This window comes from Cygnus atratus, chromosome 12 (genome assembly GCF_013377495.2).
Source record: "Cygnus atratus isolate AKBS03 ecotype Queensland, Australia chromosome 12, CAtr_DNAZoo_HiC_assembly, whole genome shotgun sequence".
In the NCBI taxonomy this organism is placed as follows: Eukaryota; Metazoa; Chordata; class Aves; order Anseriformes; family Anatidae; genus Cygnus; species Cygnus atratus.
In genome coordinates this window covers 19,402,535-19,423,100 of record NC_066373.1, presented here as the reverse complement: position 1 = coordinate 19,423,100, position 20,566 = coordinate 19,402,535, and the positions used below count along the sequence as shown (strand labels likewise).

General features: G+C 40.7%; 1 protein-coding gene across 1 annotated transcript; it reads right to left on the bottom strand.

Annotated features, from left to right (window-relative positions):
* Nucleotides 1-37: 37 nt before the first annotated feature.
* On the bottom strand, nt 38-12,580 carry C12H16orf87 (chromosome 12 C16orf87 homolog). The gene is made up of 4 exons (XM_035543328.2): nt 12,305-12,580; nt 8,378-8,474; nt 6,317-6,499; nt 38-590 (listed from the first exon to the last, which is right to left on the bottom strand). The coding sequence occupies exons 1-4, from the start codon at nt 12,368-12,370 to the stop codon at nt 472-474; spliced, it is 465 nt and encodes a 154-aa protein (XP_035399221.1). The 5' UTR covers nt 12,371-12,580; the 3' UTR covers nt 38-471.
* Nucleotides 12,581-20,566: the final 7,986 nt, after the last annotated feature.

The following is a 20,566-nucleotide window of genomic DNA, read 5'->3' as shown; positions in this document are numbered from 1 at the left end:
CTTTAAATATCACAAATGTACTTAATTTCCGGTTCAATAAAATATTGGAATATCCATTTATTAAAAAGTTAGGTGAACTGTACATATGTAAACTGAAATACAGCTGAAAAATCTGAAATATATAATTTTAAATGAAAATCATTTCTTTCTGAAAATATTTAAAATATTGCATTTCTGGCAGCAAATCTAAAAGAAGTGCTCTAGCAAGTGTGCAGTCTCTCTGTGCATTTGTCTAGCATTTGTCTTCAAGGCATAAAACACTTCTGCTTTCTGATTTTCATAGCCCAATCTCGAGAGCACTTTCTTTCTGACTTGTAGAGACAGAATTTGATTTCCAAGAACAGCAGCAGAATTTTAACAGGATATATTATGGTCCTTTTTGGTGCAGACAACACACTTTCCGAGAGTCCATGACACCTTGGAAATATGCTAGCCATTCCGCATATAAATGCATCAGATTGTGCTTACAAGTTACAAAATAAGTCTTTGATTGATAATTTTTCTGTTTATTTCCGCCAAGGCCACTGAAAATACGAAGGCCTTTTCATCTGAAAGGTTAGCATACATGTCAACTTCTTTTTCTTGTTTCTCTGTAGAAGAAAAAAAAAGTCACTATTAGAAGCTTTTTCCATTATCTAAAGTTAAATTAACTACTATGTAACTTGCATTATTATAATGTTGAATGGTGTACAGGAACTGAAAAGAAATTAGACAATTCCTATGCAGGGAGGGATTGAGAGAGATAAGCAAGGGAGAGAGGAACACAAAGGTACTAGAAGAGTCACAAAATTAGTCATCCAAATGCATGACTGAATTTCTGTTCTTTAATGATGAAGGAAAAATGAGTCATTAACATTATATTGATTCCTGGCACAAAACTGTATTCAAGTGTTCCTCCAGTTTTTCTGGGGTTTGGTTTCCTGGTGGTGGTTTTTTCTTTTTTTCTGTCTTTTACGCAAACAGCCCCCATCCTAGAAAACAATGGTTCACAATATCCTGATTAAATACAACATTCATACCCCTATTTTACATCCAAGTAACAGAAACCCAAGACACTAATCACAGTGACCAAGTGCAACTGGCAGACACATGGCAGAAGACAAGGTCCCAGTTTGTCACCATAAACATTTCTGGACTTTCTATACTGGAGACTTTCAGTCTTATCCCAGATAAGATCATGGCTACAGACGCATAACAGCAACCCATCAAGAAGCTTGCACACCACGGTGCTCAAGTACATTAGCAGATGACGAAACTTATAGAACAGTACTTTCATAAATACTATTTACTCTAGGTCATGCCTATTTATCTTCCAGTTTAGCTAGCCCCAGGTATCTGACTCATTAGAAGAAAGCAAACAAAACTAAAACAGTTTTATCAGCTGAAGACCAGGCGTGTAGACACAGATTAGAGAAACACATATAACACACAGCTCTAAAATTGGTGTCTAGCTGTGGGGCTCCATTTCTACTCCCAGTTCCAAAGTGCCCTAGACTAATTTGCAATCAGAATATGATGTTCACCTGACCCTTGTCTCATTAACACAGACGCACACGTGCATACTTTTTGAGTGCAGTACACTCTGACAGGCTGCTCCACCTAGACGTTTAAGTCATCAATGGGTAGGTGAAATACAAATGTTTGATTGGAAAGTAATGGTGTTTATTCAACAAGCTAACAGTTGTTCATCTCTGACCAAGTAAAACCTGTAGCACAGTACCTAGGTAGTCAGAGAAAAGCATGCACAAAAGACAGTAAGTTCCCCTGAGCTCAGGTGCAAAAATTTTTGCAAGGATGCACCAAGCCCTTCTTCACTAATGAGAAGACAGAGAGCATTTCATTACATAAAAGCACCACGTGGAAAAAAGATCTCCTGTGTCCTTGTGGCACTAAGGGGCACGGTTTAGTGATGGGACTTGGTAGGTTGCAGTGACAGTCTGACTTGATCATCTTAAAGTCATCTAGGTTGGAGGAGACCTTCATGTCCACCTACCCACACTGTTATTCTTCTACTGGGTTCATACTCCTAACAGCATCTTTATGTTTGGCTTCACATCTAGTACAGACAAGGACACCATTCCAACAGCCTCCCTTCCCTGGGAAGTCAAGTGCATGTGTTAAATTACTAAGTGGGAGAAACTGAAAAGTCCTTTACCACTGTGCTCTGACTAAATGCTGATCTAGATACTAGGAACAAAACCCTCTATTTCTAGGCAACTTAAAATCGTGTACATTTTCACCTTTATCTGCAGAGAAGACTGGACACACCAAGACATATCTCAGCATTTAAACTTCAGACATGAAACTTGCCGTAGCAAAGTACTACAAATCAAAGCACGTTTGATATTTGGAACCCAAGTAATTTCTGTTGGTTCCTTGGCTACAAAAACCAATATTCTCTACTGTACTGAGTTTGAAATGAAAGCTAAGAAACAGTTTCACCACAAGTCCTTCCCTGTAGTTTGAGACAAATTTATTTCTACGTGTACACAGTCTGGATTGCTCCACCTCCTCCCTCCCACCATTTCCAAACTAACAATGCAGGGAGTTGTTCTGAGTACAGACGCTGTATACACACTACTTATTCCACACTAATCTTTTCCGTTTTCATATCTATAACCCTCCCCTTTTTTCAGACTTCCTGATCCAAACAAACCTAGACGCCACCAGAAAATGTCAGCACCCAGCAAAATTAAAACTACTAATTTTTTCATCCATTTAATGTTAACTTTATAGATTTCTTCACCAAACAGACTTTCCCAGATTTCCCTTCTCTCCTGCCCTTCTGCAGTACTGGCTAGTTCTGATAGACTTCAGTTTTGAAGAATCAGTTGAAATCTTCATATCCAACAGTACTGGGAATTAACACAGGTTTGCAAGCTTTATGCGTTCTTAAGACAATTTCAGCTCTCATCAGTAGCCAGTAAAGAGCTTGCATCTGGCTGACGTTTCATCACATGCTATTCATAGGATACCATGGTTTCTACAGACACTATTAAAACTTTCCACTTCACATTCCTATCTGAAAGTAGTTTTGACTCACTTCCCTATTATTAGCTAAAGACTGTCTTACAGAATCACAGTACCATTTCTTTAAGACATTAAAAATAACAAGTATTTTGCTATACAACTAAGAGGCTACTTAGGTGAAAACATTCAGTCTTTCTGAAGCATGTCTCATGTCCCTAGATCCCACCCAACACACTGGACCTACAGCCCTTTAAATTGTCACCTGTGCATAAAACAAACGTAGACCCTCGCTCCTCACAAATTCTGCATGGAATCAAAATTCAAAGTGCTTCGATTCTAAGAATTCTTTCTAGCTACCCAAGACAGAACACTACTTCAAGTGTGCACATTGGGTGAGCAAATACACAAATAATGCAGTAGGAAATTGCTAGGAAGGAAAAACTTGGGTCAAGAAATTTTACTACTTCAGTTTAAGTAGCATCACAGTACTGCAATGTAATAGTTTTACAAGATTCGCTCCTTTATTTAGGCTGTAGGCCACTCCGATTATTGAGTCTCACTTGATGGTAACCTCTCTGAGGAACAGCATAACCAATACCACTTCCTGAAGCATACAGTTTTGGAGTGGTTTTGTTACATGTTTCCCCTCCACTTTCTTCTTAAATACAATCAAGGTTGTTACCTAGATAAGACAGCAGCCTGATAACCAGCCTGGCAATGTACACAGCAAAACAAAACCATACCAAAACAGCATCGAAATCAGATTACTATGAAGTGTTTCTACTTTCAAAATATATCGTAACATTTCTGACAAAAAAAAAAAAAAAAGGATATTTTCAACAAACCAAGCCTTCAGTGAGAAGCTCCTGTTTTGCAGGGTCATCACATGGCTTTGACATGTTATAGAAGTATCCTCTGGGTCCCAGAGCTCTGCCATATCCCCTCAATCTATGTCTGCTTCCTCTTTCCTCCTCCCCTATTCCTTCTTACTGAATCTGCAGGAAAAAGAGCTTATTTTAAAAAGCTCTTTTGCTTTTTCTATTCTTCTTATCTTAATTGCTGTTGAATTCTACAGCTCTTTCCTCTAATGCGAACCAGTCAGGAAGGATACAAAAGAACTAGTCAAAGGCACAGACTAACAGGGAACAAAAGACTATGTATGAAAAGAGCATTACCCAAGCAGGGAAGCAAAGCTACAGATGTCACGGGTGTTTTTTAGGAAGGAAATTTTCACAGTTGGGTGGTCTTCAAATGGACAAATTATCTACTCTTGCATGCTATTTTAATTCAGTTATTCTCTGTCCACCTGTTGTTGTTCTACAAATGCATTAGGCGTTGCTGAAACCTAACAGGCATCAAATATCTAGGAGCCTTGCAAGCAATGGCCTCTTTTCAAGTCTTTTGTGGGGGGTGAGGAAGAGGAGCACTTTCTAGTGGCAAGCAAAGTGTACCCAAAATATCCTAGAAACATAATTCAGCAAGGAAATAACATACCTGAAGTCTAACACAAAACTACTGTCTCACACTCCAGAGCAATCCTCCGCAGAATTAGAGAATTCTTTGGGCTGGAAGGGACCCTTAAAGGTCACCTAGTCCACCCCCTTGCTACGTGCAGGGACATCTTTCACTAGATGATGTTGCTCAAAGCCCTGTCCAACCTGACTTTGAACCCTTTCAGCATTATGCTGACTGATACAAGGACTAGCAATGTGAGTCATGCAAAAATCACCTTGACTGGAGTAGAATTAAAGTTGCTTAGCATGTTTTTACATAAAAAATACTACCGAGCAGCAGGAATGGAGAAGGAAGAATATTTCTAAAATTCCCACTAATTACTCCCCACATAGCAGCTAAGCCAATTTTATAACCCACAAAAAAGGAGAAGTCAATGTTAACTTGTTTTATAGTAATTGCTTACATGATGATGAGTGCTCTGCTGAATGCATTTTTATAACCATTGCAGCCATTCGTATCTTAAAAAAATATATCTGCCCAATAATCAGAAGTTAGAAATACCATAAGCCCACTTATTCCTGGCCAATGACGTGTATTGTACTGGTGAGGAGCAAATATATTACCAGTGGGCATGAACCCAAGCGCTGTACCTGGTTCTGCAGAAGAGGTCAAAGAAGAAACGGTAGCAGTAATTGCAGTACCAGTAAAGGGCATGGTAGGACAGGACAAGAAGATGAAGGCAATCTTCTCACGTGAGATTCAACAACAACAAAAACTGCAGAACCACATATGTGCTCTTACGTGACGACCTCACTGCATTTGTATTGCTGGTTTTCCACCTCAGATTACTGGCACATTGTCACACTTCAGAGTATGCAGCAAGAGGTCAAAAACATCCAGCCTAGTTTTCCATTCCTCGTGTTTTCAAATTCCTGCTTTTCAGAGACTACAAAGCATGCACAAAGAGTATGGATCTTTTCCTTTGCTTAAATTGCTTTCCTCTTTTTCAGAGCCAGGAAAGAAGATTTACTTTTATAATGCAACCCAACAAGCTTGCAGAAGTTTCAAACCAAAGCTGTGTTTGAACTAGACTGATGGTAAAATGCCTCAAAATGATCCTGTAGGTGTATGTAGACAAGTCCAGCTTGGATCAATAACAGGGAAACTATGAAGATACACACATCAGTAAGCCACACGTAACAACGATAGCAAATGCAATGCCAACAGGCTTTTAAAAGACGGGAGTCCTAGGTGATAGCCACATGCTTGAAGGGCGTCAAAATTACTCAAGTGCATGTAGCTGTCTCTTTATTCTATAAAGACTAAAAAACAGCAGATCACCAAGGCACCTTAATAAGCAAAGAGGCATTCTTTCCTCTGGAATATTATTCTATAGAAACATGAGATAAAACTTCAAGTCATAGTAGTGACTCAAGATGTTCTTTTTACTTTGGGCCCCCTAAAGAGTTTCAAGAACTTTTTAAGCAACCCAGTCATCCTAATTACTCTCTGACAACAAGCATCATTATCTTGTTTGTCCTAGTGATCTAGCGCAGTGGTACCACAAAAACAAACAAACAAACAACAAAAAAGCAACCCCCACACACACTAAGCACTGCAGTTCCATGGCTTTCAACCTGTGTGATGAAACTTGGTACAGTGACTAAAAATACTGATTTAATCTTTTAAATTTAGTTCCAATCAGGCACAGAAGCTTCATAAAACCAAAGGTCCCTACGTATGTGCAAAAGACCCTTCTCCATATTATAGCACAGGGTATTGACAGAACTAGACTAGTTACATTGTTTGTAAAGGTTTACTGATAACACAACAGTTAAAAAAAATCTTCATAGAAATAAAAACAATGAATATATGTCTCCAATTCTCATACCTCTTTCTTCCTCATGCTTTTTGGCTGAGGCACTCTTAGGTCTTCCTCTTCCTCGTCTGCTATGATCTGAATGGCTGTTAGACCTCGATCTCTTTCGGTTTTCTAAGTCTTTATTTACTGCAGAATTTATCTTCTCTCGCTTAACTCTCTCGGTTCGTCTCCTTTTGGCCTCACTCTTGTTTTCTGCACAAATGAAGAGAGATGATGTGAGCCATGACTGTCTTCAACTTTCTTCTTAACTTACTCTTAGTGCTTACCCCTCCCAACAATCTTTCTCCTTTATATCTTAGATGTCTGTACCTTTACAGAACAATTACATCTGCATGACATCCATACAGAAATTAAGGTGTCAAATGCAGAATGATACTTCACTTCTTGATTACAGGGATCAAACCTTTAATTACTTCAAATGCAGATAGCATTTTGCAACATGAGACATCTGCTGATGTACAACAAGTTCTTAGTTTCCCATTACAAGATGGGGGAAAAAAATAGAGATCACAGCCATCAAGACAGTACACTGCATCTATTTCCATTAGTCCAAAAAAAAAAAAAATTAAAAATGTGTAGTTCATCACAGAGCAGAACAGTGAAATGCTACTTCTTTTGACGCTAACACTGAAATTGTTCCCCCTGCTCACACAAATCGAGATACTGATTCAATGATGCTATCAGTAGATGTCATATTACATAGCACATCTCCCCCACCAAACCCAGCCTAAGACAAAGCCTCATTTTACTTGATGCTGAACAGGTCTGCCTACACACTTGAGAAAGAGTATTCACATGAGTTTCACTTGAAAGTTAAGTACGGATTAGTGAGCTTGGGTAGCGAAAATAGTATACCAACCACAGCACGCTATTCAACACAAACCAGCTGCACACTTGCAAGGCTGGAGCACCTACAGTAACTACATTGTAAAAATATAAGCACAATACAGACACACATATACCTTCTTGGGGAATCAAGTTTCCTTTTGCTTGTTATCTCATTTATCTCACGTAGACACAGGCTATGAACTGGACAGCAGGTTAACTTGTCACTAATGTTAATACAAAAGCTGTATTATACAGGAGCTTTGCTCTACTATACTGTGATACTATGGCCTTCAACTTAATTTGGTAAGTTTTAAATAAAACAGCTGGGGAGAGGGGAAAAGAAAATTGACCAACCCTTCCAGACAGTACTATGGACTTTGCTTTTACCTGTCCCACCTTGAAAGTTCAGTTATCTAGCATAAGATCATATAATTCCTACTAGCTGGTGAACTACAAGTACCCCTCAAAATAGCAATTAAAAGTATCAAATTCTTATTTTTGTATACCTCTTAGATAATTAAAAAAAAAAAAACAAAAAACGGTATAAATCAGATTGTTTAAACAAAAACATCTTCCCCAACAGGTGCCTGTTCTCACTAAACCCTACTAGGACTTGAGGAACTAATAGAAATTGAACATAAAGAGAATGTTAATCATGCCAGAAAGCACACTCAACCAATATCTAAACATGCACATCAACAACAAAAGACATGTGAGATGGACACAAAAAATCACTTTTCTTTTTTTAATTTAACCATGCAGAAAAAAGCAAGACACACCTGGTCCGAAATCAGACATACTCCCAATTTTATACAAAGTTCCATTCATGTATTCATGAATAAGTATAATTTAGCATAACTTCTTCAAAAAAGAGGATTACTGCTTTCAGAAAACCCAGTTTCAATCAGCATGTACTCTGAAATCTGATCTCTTTGGCACATCTAGACATTGATCTTCAAAACATGATTAACAGAAAGCTTTCTGTAAGGAGTTATTTTGCATAGTGACTAATGCGAGCAGCTGGATAATGCCAACATCACAAGTACAAAGGAAGTAAGACTGAAAACACCAGACTTTCCCCCTCAAAACTGAAGAAACATTAAATCTAATATGCAAAAATTCAAAAGAAAGTGAACTGACACCAGCCAATTTACACAGAGACATAAAATATTCTATTCTTTGCTTCCAAGAAATAAAGGGAAAGAGCTGTTGTCCCCTCCTTCTGGACCTTCTAAGTATTACCTGCAATTGGTGGCGATCTCTCAGCACGTTTCGCATGCAAGAGCTTTCGACTAATAAATATGTAGCCACAGGGACATGATTTGCATGCAACAGGAACCTGGGAAAACAAAAGCATTTCAGATCATTTCAAATTATGACAGAATTCCTGCCTGATGAAAAAAACAGTAGCTTGCATTGCACCCTCAGAGATACCTCTTCATACTTAATCTGTACTGAAAAACCATGGCCTGGATCATTATATAGTTGTATTCAAAACTAGTAAAACCACCCAGCAAGCCTTCTCTTTATGCAGTAGTTAGAAACCAAGCTTGAAATGTATAGCTGTTGTGACCATTTTGTACTCCAAGCCCTTTTCCCCAGGCTGTCAGAAGGAGGGTGAGGGAAAATGGAAAGCACCAAAACTGGAGTGAATTAGAACAGAAATGTATCTTCAGAGCTCTCAAATATCCCCAGTCAAAACAATAAGCCATCCCTAGTTTTGCTTCCCTCACTTATATAAAAAAAAAAAAAGTGAAAGAAAAAGCGTAAATTAAAACTGCCAATACATTCTGAATACTTTCAACCTCGGAAACGTTCAAAACCAGCTCTTTGCAAGCAGAGCAGCTTTAGACAGGAGGCACAACAGAGCTTGAAGCAAAACGGATGCATTTGTACCACAATCTACAACAGGTTGTAGACAAGGCCAGGTAGTCACAGAACAACCTAGTTAATCCCAAATGCAAACAACCTACCATGGCTAGTCAAAAGCTGCCTGCAGACTGAAGAGTTTGAGAGGCTAAAGAGCTTCTCTTGACCAGCTGAGCAGCCCAGAGCAGTACTTTCCCCCAGCACACAATTTAAAACAAGATGAGAAAAAATTGGAAATGCCACACTTACACAAACCATGAGAAAAAAATTACTCTGAGCAATTAAAAAAAGCAAGGCTGATAAATTACAAAACCCAGTATCTTCACTTAAAGCCAAGATCTTCTGAGATATTTTAAAGCAGTAAAGAATACACCATATTGCTTTGATTAGGTTTAAGGCTGAAAACACAAATTAAAGCAAGCATAAACAAGAGATCTAGAAGAGATTAAAATAACACCCATTAAAATCAAGTCATGTTGAAGCAGGACAGCAGGGAAAAGAAACAGGAGGTAATTTCTCAAAGGTAATTCTTTATGACAGGTCTCTACAAGTTTGCCACTGTCCACTGAAACAACCAGGAGTACAGAACGATGACTGTCTGCTGACTTTTACCAGACACGCAGAATAAAGTTTCCAATGTTCTAATGGCTAGAAAAACAAACGTAAAAATAGTACATTAATTATAAAGAGGAACTTACCAGCTACTCAGAATAAAGAAACAACTTTGCTTTCTGCAGCACATCTTAACTCCTGCACTTCACTTTAGGAGCAGCTTACAAATCAACTTTTGATTCAGTTGAACTAACTGGAGACATTTTGATTCCCTCTAATGTAAACACTGACATTAAAAACAATTCTAGTCAAGGTTTATTTAACCCTGGCAATATTTATTTATTTATTTATTTAACCCTCTAAAATTCATCAGACTTGCCTGCGTGCTTACTCTTATATTGGCATGCGAACAATGAGATATCACACCGCACTACCTAGCAGACAGTCACCTGCCTTGTTAAGGTGATACAGGATTGCTCGTACAAACCGGGTCTCTCCACCTTTCCGGGTTCAGCCTTAAAACAAAGTAGGGAAAAACAATCAAAGAGCACTGGAGCAAACCCAGTATTTTTTCAATGAACTTCACCATGTTTAACAGAGCAACATGGTTGTCATGTTAAATGTTTGGCACTTAGATATGTGCGTGTCATTTGCAGGCAAGGTTAGGTGGGAAGGGGCTTACTCATTGAAGTCTATTGGTTATCCTTTGAAAATGACCTACTACACATAAGATCCTGTAACAATTATTATTACGGCAACATAGTCCTACAAACACTATTTTAACTCTGTTCAGTGTTTACCTAGCCAAAATAAATCGAGTTTCTCATACAAGAAAGATTACCCAAAGGTAAGTAGTATTATTTCCCGTGATTGACCGCAAGTATTCCAGACTCCCTAGTTTACTAGGGCTGTGCTTTGGTGGTGAAAATATGATCAAAACACTTCTCTCACAAAAAAAAAAAAAAAAAAAAAAAAAAAAAAAAAACCACTAAATGGCAATTACATATCATCTAAATGTCATCAAAAAAAAGTTTAAAAGCCTAAGAAGTGTTACTCAATATTATACTCCAATATTTGTGGCTGTCTAAATATTTCCATGCATACCACTTGAACACAAAAATCAGAAACAAATGCAAAATCCTTGTTTATAGCAGAATTTTGGAAATGCCTGTACTGAAGTGTCACATGAGAACTTCCCCCACACTCTGCAAAGGGCTGACTAGTAGCCTGAACCAGCTATTCTGGGGCAAATAATCTCCCTTTCAAAAGAAGCTTTGAGATCTAAGTGCAGTAGGGCAAGGCTTTACTTCTTGTCCTCTCTGAGAGCACTTGGCACTGGAAAACAAGGCCCTGTGAGCCATCCTTATGCCAGGGCAGGACACGCATCCACATAATTCTTTGCTTAGCTACAGAAGAGTTGCTAACAAAAAGCTTGTGTTGACATATGCATATCATCTGTTTTAGTTTTAAGGAGCAGAACAGAGTGAAAGTTTCAGCATCAGCTTGAAAAGCCTATAATATTTACTTGCCTTCCCCATCACTGGTAGTTTGACGTTTACATTAAACTAAAAACCAAGAGAAACAGAAAACACACACATGCCACTCTCATCCTCAACTCCTAACTCTTTTTAATTTTGTCTTTTCAACAAACTAAACACCAGAACTTGGCACGTAACCTTCTTTTCTCAGAAGCAGCACTGGAGTGACGTGCTTAACATGGAAGCATTTGCAATGGTTCATCTATTGCTTAGAACATGAAAGGACAGCCCCGCACAGCTTCACATTCCAAACCACTGCAGGATGAGTAGGAATGCTGTCAAAATTATGCAAGTCGGAACAACTAAGATTACCTTTTAAGATCTTTTAAGTAAAGAAAAATGGTGTGAGAGGGTTTCTTTCTAATTTATTTCTAAGTATATCTAAGGTAGTGTACACCAGTCATGTTTCAGGATCAAATAACAAATGTGTTTCCCATAATTAGATGTAAGAGCCTTCTCCCCTACCCTGAGCCCCACAGCAGCCTCCTGCAATGCTGTGCTATTGTTCCGGCGGAGGAGCGCTGCTGTAACAAGCCAGCCTACTTTTATTACTAACATCATCGCAAGTAGAGAGCATAAATGAAGACAAGCTTGGAATACAGTAACAGACCAAATAAACTGTTGGTGATGTTGAAGTGCAAATAAGGCCACAGCTTGCACATTTAAAGCACTGCAGGAAGCACATGTCTGGCCCAAATGACAGAAATTACAGCACAGGTCACGGTGTTGCTGCCTCTGAACCCCCCCAAGAAGCCAAGAGCCCAGCGAGCGCTCTCCTGAGCAGCCTCAGCCACATGAGTCATCCGGAGGCCGAGCGACATTGTACCAATTACAAAGTTCACCAGATTTTCAATGAATTATTAGCTACTAGACAACACTAGCGCCTGAACAATAATACATGCCACACCAAAATCCCTGGGCATAACGCAGCTGTTACAGTGCCTGCAAAAGGCACACATTTAATCCGCACCGCGACCAGAGGCAAGGCACTCCACAGCAGCTTCTCCCCCACCCCCAAACACGGCTCAGCCAACCTCTCCTCACGTTAACGCTGAGGACGCAAAACCTCCAGCAAGAAACCACGGCAGCCGGAGGGAGAAAGCAGGAAGGAAGGCGGCGGTGTGCTGCGGGCCCGGCCCCGCCGCTCCGGGCCCGGGGCGGGCAGCAGGGCTGGGGGCTCGGCCCCCGGCTCCCCCTGCCGACGCCTCACCTGCTGGTCGCACTCGGGGCAGGACTTGGTGGCCATCTTCACTTTCTTGGCCCTGCTCGAGGACATGCTCGCTGATGCTGCTGCTGCTGCTGCCGCCGCCGCCGCTGCTACCGGAACGCCGGCGCCCCGCCTCCGAGGCGGCCGGGGAGGGAGGAGAGGGAAAGGAGGGAAGGCAGGGCCTCGGCGCCGACCGGCAGCAGCGGGCGCGGAGCTCCGCGGGGCCCAGCCCGCGCCCAACTCCCCCCGCGGAGCCGCTCCCCGCCGCCCAGCTCCGGCCCCCCGCGGGCAACGGACGCGAGGAGCCGGCTCCGCCGCCCGGTCGGCTGCGGGCCCCGCCCCGCCGGGAGTGGGGGGGCGCGGAGCCGTTGAACGGCCGCGTCAGGCGGGTAACGGCCCCTGGCGCGCGGCGCTGAGGGGAGGCGGCCGCGGGGCTGAGGTGCCCGCCGTGGGCTGAGGTGGCCGCCTCTCGCTGCCGCCCCCTCACGCCGCGGGGGTCGGTGATATCGCCCCTCTGAGGGGGTCTTCGCGCGGCTGGGGACTGGAAAGCCTTTCACAGGCTTGCTGCCCCAGCTTCGAAATGGCTCCACAGTCGCAAGTCTGCTTTGTGAGAAGTAACTGAGGGTAGGGCAGCTCCTTCCCTGCCCTGCCGGCTCAGCGAGCCCCCTGGGCAACACTGAGAGGTGCACAAGTGGGCAGGCAGCGTTAAACATCGTTTTTCTGGACTTGATTTCAATCAGAGAGAGAGAACGCTGAAGCTGGGGGGGGGGGGACTTTGCCTTCTGTTCCTTTGAGAGCCTGCTGTTTGAACGTTTGGGGTGCCTCTAAACGTTATGCTTGCAAATTGGATGTTTTTATACTAGCATGTTAATTTTCCTGTCACTCCCACCTAAAAATATAAATAGCTAATGTAATCTAAATGCACTTTTATGTTTCTTATAAAATACATTTTAAAAGAAAAATAGCAGTTCTAAATATTAATTTCCACTCCAAAATTCCTTCAAGCTAGAGCTGAGACTGTAATTTGGTATCAGCATGTAAATGCTTCATATTCCCATAAAAAAGTGTGTATCTGAATCATTTACCTCGAGCTAAAAAAGAGGAAGGTGAGAATGACAGTACTGCTATTAACAAGAGTTTGGCTGATTTTTTTCTTGTATTACGAAACACCTACAAGAGAAAAGTGCTGCAAAGTCTCAACAGAAAATTATTTTTGAAGATTATTGTTTAAAATAGCCTCAAGTATAGCTGCCAGCGCATATTAAAGAACTGTACTAGATCTGTAATGTTTTTACATGGGTAGCAATGAGTGCATCTGTGAAGCTGGCACTGAGCCCAGTATAACAGAAATTTTTATTTTGCTTTTGTAGTTTAGACTTGAACTCAGCTTGCTGCATCTAAGTTTTGAGAAAAAGCATTGGAGGAGAGACCTTTTAAATAAGACTTTTATCTATACTTCTCTTTTAAGGAAATTAACCTAAAAGCAGTTTAGGGGATGCTTTTAAAAGTGACTTGTACAGCTATTTAGATTTTAACACTGTCTACTAGCTCCTTACTGAGTTACTATGAAGCATTTGATCAGTTCTTGATGGACACGAATCCACCAAGAGAGTATTTATTTGTCTGCCAGGACAGCCCAAATAATATTTCCCTGTTAGGCAAATTCAAAAGACACTTCATTCAGGCAGACTAGCACTTTCCATAGCTCCTCATGGAGTAAAACTCTCCCTACAGCTGAAGGCCTAATGGCCTTATCTTCCAGTGGCTGATTGACTGCCCTCACAGAACAGACAGCTAACAGTACCCCAGTTGCCAAGTAAGCTTGCCTAGAGTCTCACTCAGGCTTGGTTCATTCAGCTTAGCTGTTGACACTGTTTCATTGCAGGTTCCGTGAAACTCAAAAATAGAGTTCCAGATTCATAAAAGTCCACACATGCTCTAGATAGGCAATGTTTTTATTACAGATTTCTAAGCAATATTGTTGCTGTGCATACCTTAAATGCAGACTGTAAAAACTGAACTGTCTTCTGAAAGGCCACATAGAACAACAAATTACATCTATGTATTCTGAGGAAAATTGGAATATTTAGGAGACAACACAGAGGAGTCACATGACATAAACTTAACGGTAACTTGGTCCATCCTCACCTTAATCTTTTGAAATGTGGTTCCTCTTAGTAATCTTGACAGTTAACCTTCTCATATGACAAGGTCTGCAGGTAAAAATATTCCCTTTCTAAACTTGAAAAACAAATCTCTTTCATTTTGTACTAACCTTGATCTGAGGAGTAGAGATTTCTCACCATCTGAAGTGGGAGGTTGCAGTTCTGGGTCCAAGTACAATCACTCTAAGTCATTTACCATCTTCTCTTGTTGACAACTCATCTCTGTGATTATCAGGCCAGATCTCCAAAGAGAGCTCCTGGACAAAACAGAATAACACAACTATAGACTATGCTGTTTTCCACGTACAAACCGAGGAAATGGAAGGGTTACAATCACCTCTAATCTGTCGAGGCTCCACGTTTCCCACTTGGCCCAAGAGAACATCTTCCCACCCTTTTTTTAGCAGTCATCCTGAGTCATCTCAGAGCATCCTCGTGGACGGGGGCATACCTTGTAATGGAGAGAAACTCCATGAAGCCACCTAAATGCAGATGATTATGATCTGTATTTGTACAAAATAATTTTCATATTAATTGATTTCATATTTTTTCACGTATTTATATTTGTATACTAATCAATATATGAAAAGGAATTAAAAAGAATGAAAAATCTATTCCAGTAATAGACCAGCTGTCATGTTTCTTTGTTGTTTTGCATTCCGCTTAAAAGAATTGATTAAATATAAAACTGTTACAAAATTCAAATCATCAGAAGGCTCTGTTTGGTAAATGATTTTCCTACCTGTTTTTCACCAGACGTCGAACATGTCACAGCTGATTCCAGTGGAAGCTTTTGCATTGTTGCAGCACAAAGGATTATTTGACTTTGGGTGAACAAATGCTGACAGAGGTAACAACTCCAGACAGCTTTAAATTTTTTGCTAGGGTAAAAAGTAAAGACTGTAAAATAACTTCAATGTTTTGATTTTAAACTACTCACATAAAGCGAATGACCTTGTTAAACTATTCTACCAGTATTTCCACCACTGGAACAAAGAGTACGTAGCCTTTAAGTGTAATGCTAATTTCATGCACACTACTATGAAATGAAAGCAATGTTGGAGTGCATGAATGCTATGAATTGTAGACAAACAAAAATCAATTCACAATATACATATGGTCAACATATAACTGAAAGTGTTTTAAAATCCTAAATATTGGTAGTAGAGAACATCATTGTCTGAACTCTGATTGTCATCTCTCCACACAAATATAGTGGTTTTCTACATGCCCTGAGTATTTTAAGTCACAATGAGCATATGTAAGTATTAACTGTCTTTTATAGATAAATGTAAGATATACAACTGTGCAGTTTTGTTCAACCTACTTTTCCTGATTCTCTGCCCAGTGCCTCAAAACCATCCTTGCTACAATCTCAATACACAAATTCCTGTCTCTGAACACCACAGTGAATGTTCTCAGACAGCAGTGTCCTGCTACAGTAACATTACTATCAGGATCAAAACACCAGGAAAAGTACTAGACCTCTCTATGTCAGCAGGGCCTGAATTTATCAGAAAAAAAAATACATTTATACCCTCAAAAGTTCCCTCAAGATTCCCAGTTTGTAACACCAACCCCCTCCACCCTTACTACTAATATATTAATAAGATACCAAACACTTTTATTATGTGCAATATCCTTTCTTATAACAGTACGGCCTACCGATTTTTTTTCTACCCTTCCTCCTCAAGTCTCATTCTTGACAGTTAATCTTACATTCCCAACAGTCAACCTAAGTACTCTGTGGCCTCTCCGTTTCTCCTACCCTTTCCCTTATTCCTAGGCAGTTACCATGCCTATGAACTCCACAGGCCTGTTGGTTCCTCCAGGCCCAGCTCCCACACAGGCATGAGAAGACACTCTTCGGCACTTGTGATCATCTTGGGCTCCCCCATGTGTGTGTTGTGGTTTCTGCTGCACACACAGTGACTGCACTGGCCGACCTGCCCTTTTCCTTTTCTTCTGAGTATTTAAATTCTCTCTTGGAAGGTGGGTTTTGCTTACCTTCTCTCTCTGTGTATTGCTTTCAAACTATAGCAATCTGTTGCCAGCAGAGGTCTTTTTTCAGAGATACACCAAGACAAGTTTATTTTTTATATAAACTGTGACTGTTGCCAAAAGCACAACTGTGTTCTATACACGCAGGACATGCAGATTTCATTCCTGGATGAAGACTAAATTCCATGCAACTAGGACCTTCAGACTACTTCTGTTTTGTTTTGTTTTGTTTTGTTTTTCATCTTAACTAAGAAGGTCCAGACAGCAAAACATAGAAAACTAATCAGGTATTTCAGAGGGTCTTTAACAGCAGGGGGCTCTGCTGCGTATGTAACAGTATCTAGGAAAGGAGTTAATGAATACACAAGAGAACTAACACAGATCTACTACAACATCCTGCCTTCTTTTTAGAGCAAATAAAATAGTCAGTGACTGCTCTTCAACTACTCAAAGACAAATAAAAATATTTCCTTATTGAATGCAAACAAGACAGCATTCATTGCTAGACAACTGATTTTTAAGATTTACCATACAGATATATAGTAAAGGTTGGGCCTAGCAATATTTCAAGGTCCCTTCCAACCTGGGCTGTTTCATGCTTCTGTGATGTTTTTCTTGTTATTCTAATTTATTATTACATTAGTTTTGAGTTCTGAAAGTCCAGGACTACTTCTTTTGTACCATTTCAGAGGTTAATGCAACACTGAGAAAAAGCAGCAAATATCTTTTTAAGGGTACCGGTACTTACTCTCTTAGAGAGTCTGTAACGGTAGTACTTTGCAGGACTGAGCCTCATTTAAAATGTGTTTTACACTATTTTAAAAGATAAAATAATAAAGTTATGCAATTTCTGTATTTTACGAAAAGCTACTGTTGTGGTTTAGCCCGGCTGGCAGCCAAACACCACACAGCCGTTCGCTCACCCTCCCCCCTCCCTCTCCGGGATGGGGGAGAGAAATGGGAAAGTGAAGCCTGTGAGTTGAGATAAGGACAGTTTATTAAGACAGGGAAAATAATAACAATAATAATAACAATAATAATAATAATAGTAATAATGTGTACAAAGTGATGCACAATGCAATTGCTCACCACCCGCTGACCGATGCCCAGCCTATCCCCGAGCAGCCGGCCCCCCCACCCCGGCTAGCCACCCCTATATATTGTTCAGCATGACGTCAGATGGTATGGAATACCCCTTTGGCCAGTTTGGGTCAGCTGTCCTGGGTCTGTCCCCTCCCAGCTCCTGCTGCACCCCCAGCCTGCTCGCTAGCAGGACAGAGCGAGAAGCTGAAAAGTCCTTGGCTTGGTGTAAGCATTGCTCTACAACAATTAAAACATCAGCATGTTATCAGCGCTCTTCTCATCCTAATCCAAAACATAGCACCCTGCCAGCTACTAGGAGGAAAATTAACTCTGTCCTACCTGAAACCAGGACAGCTACACATGAAGTTTTTCTACGCCTGCCCTTGATGGCTTTTCTTTCCAGTTGTCACAATACAGTCCAGCTGATATGAATGAACTGAGATCTTGGGATGCTCTCCTCCTTCACTGGAATGCAATGTATATGCCCACCACACTGGCTTCTTGCATGCTGCAGTATTTTGATGTGCAACTATAATTTTTCAAGCACAAAATCCAGAAGTCATATATTTTCCATAACATTACTATGCTTCTTTTATAATTTGAAAGAAACATTTAAGTTCCTAGCTCCCAATATTTTAATATTTTTCTATATGAGTAATGGAAAAAAAAATCCTTCAACTTTTCTATTCCACTATTTGATTTTACTTGATTCTTAAAGCAAATATGTCCAATACAAGTGATAAAATATGACCTTGTCCATATATTTTGTAACACTGAGTCTTTGAAACCCTCTCAGAGTAAAAACTTGGTGGAAATATCCCTCCCTAATCAAGCTGGAACATAATCTACGAAATGAGTCCTACGGGCCAGGTCACCAGTGCTTTTTTAACAGAGATTTATTTGCTTTGTGAAGCAGATGCCTACCACCTGCAGATGGTATTTTTAAACAAAGCTTTCATTGAAATATTAATAATTTAAATGTCAGTAGCAGCTACCTTTCCATAAAAAAGGCTTCCAACATTTTTTTGTCTCACATATCGGGTCTTTTGCATGGAAAGCTATTAAAATCCACACATTGTTCAGAACAGTTTGGTTTCATCAAAATCATCATTTCTCACCAATAAAAAAATCTGAGCATTTTTAGTTGGAATGTTTTGTGTATAAAATATCATTTTCAAAATAAAATCCCATTCTTTTCATAGAGCACCTTTTCAATTCTTCTGAAGAAAATTTGATGGACAACATCGTGTGTTTCCTTTTGGGTTTGTTTGGGGGTTGGGAGTTGGGCTTTATTTTTGCATATCATGAGAAATGAGAGATGGTGTATGGGGCTTACGTGGTAAGGGTTTGGTAGAGGGGGAATGCAGGGGGGGGCCTCTGTGAGCAGAGCCCAGGAGCTGCCCCATGTCAGAGCAGAGCCAGCTCCGGCTTCTCCAAAAGGGTGGATGTGGCCTGGAGGAGGCCCCGTCCCATGGAGAGCCCCCGCAGGAGCAGGCCCCGAGCCAGAGCTGCAGCCAGAGGGGGACTTGTGCTGGAGCAGTTTGCTTGTGGCGGATGGACCCCATGGTACGGACCCATAGGGGAGCAGTTCTTAAAGAGCTGCTGCCTATTGGCAGCCCACGCAGGACCAGTTTGGGAAGGACGACATCCCGTGGGAGGGACCCCACTTGGAGCAGGGGCAGAGAGTGACCGTGAAGGAGCACTAAGACGAAGTTTTAGGGACTGACCACAGCCCCCACTCCCCGTTCCCCTGCACCACTCAGGGGGAGGAGGTGGAAGAGGGTGGATGGAGTGGTTTTAGTTTGCTTTTAGTTTCCCACTGTTCCTGTCTGCTAGTGATAGGCAACAAATTATATTAATCTCCCTATGTCGAATCTGTTTTGCCCATGACGGTAACTGGTGAGTGACCTCCCAGTCCTTATCTCAACCCCTGAACCCCTTTCCATGTTATTTTCTCCCCCTGTTCCTTTGAGGAGAGGGAGTGAAAGAGTGCTTGTGGTGGAGTTCAGCTGTCCATTGCGGTGAAACCACCACAGCTGGTAAACGTTAAGATACGAAGTCACTGAACTGGCACTTTCTCCACCGACTGCATAGGGCTTCAGACCAGATCTTAAAGGTTTATGCTGAGTTATGTTCAGACCAGTTAGAACAGTAATTTCTCTGAAGATGTTCATTATATTCTGAACTACTACCATTCCACAGGAAACAGTCATCCACCATACAACTCAGAACACAAAAATAGTTTGTTGTTTTTGCCTGAAACAAGTAGGTTTTGTAATATGGTTTGCTTAATGTCTTATCAAAGTCAGATTCCGTTTAAGTAGGACTTAATTATTTAAATATAGTTAACAATACTTTGTCCTTGTAAAGGTAGTTTTCTATCCTGTGCACTTATTTAAATGAAACAGCATAAGAAAAATGAATGCTCAGTTACCACATGCCATTATTATAATCATGTGGTTTAAACCACGCGACCATTCGTGACAAACAGCCTGCTGTCTATCGTAATGGAAAGATGTGACAGCAGCTGTTAAGTCCATTTATCAAGGCTTTGCTCCAGCTCTATATCTCTCTTTCTACCTACGTATGCATTTGCTGTTGTTCTGTATCTCTAACTCTTCAACATCAACATGAAATTCCTTTTACCTTCTTATGACTGCAAGAAAACTGAACTCTATCTTTCTTTATGACCAAAGGTGGAACACAACATGGGGATCAAAGACCTACGCAGTGCTTGCCACCTTCTTTGTCAGGTTACTGAAACTTGCATTCATATGATTTGTATAGGATGTATAAATTGCCCAGCGATCATGCCAGCTGATCATCATGGGCCAACCTGCAAAAGCTTTAGTCTTTCCTGACAGGTAATAGCGTGAGACTGCAATTACGCATGCTATCTGCCGTTCAACTCAGGGGCAAGAGGAGAGAGAAAGGAAGATTTCCATGAGTAAACTCAAAAAAACCACTTCATCCTCAATAAGTCATTGCACAACATTTTTGCAAACATGCATTAACT

Excerpts from the sequence above, each read along its gene's own strand:
- C12H16orf87 (XM_035543328.2), bottom strand. The coding sequence starts at position 12,370 with ATGTCCTCGAGCAGGGCCAAGAAAGTGAAGATGGCCACCAAGTCCTGC. Across the intron at positions 6,500-8,377 it reads GAGATCGCCACCAATTGCAG|AAAACAAGAGTGAGGCCAAA; the intron begins GTAATACTTAGA and ends TCATTTGTGCAG. Across the intron at positions 591-6,316 it reads AAAGCATGAGGAAGAAAGAG|AGAAACAAGAAAAAGAAGTT; the intron begins GTATGAGAATTG and ends TTTCTTCTACAG.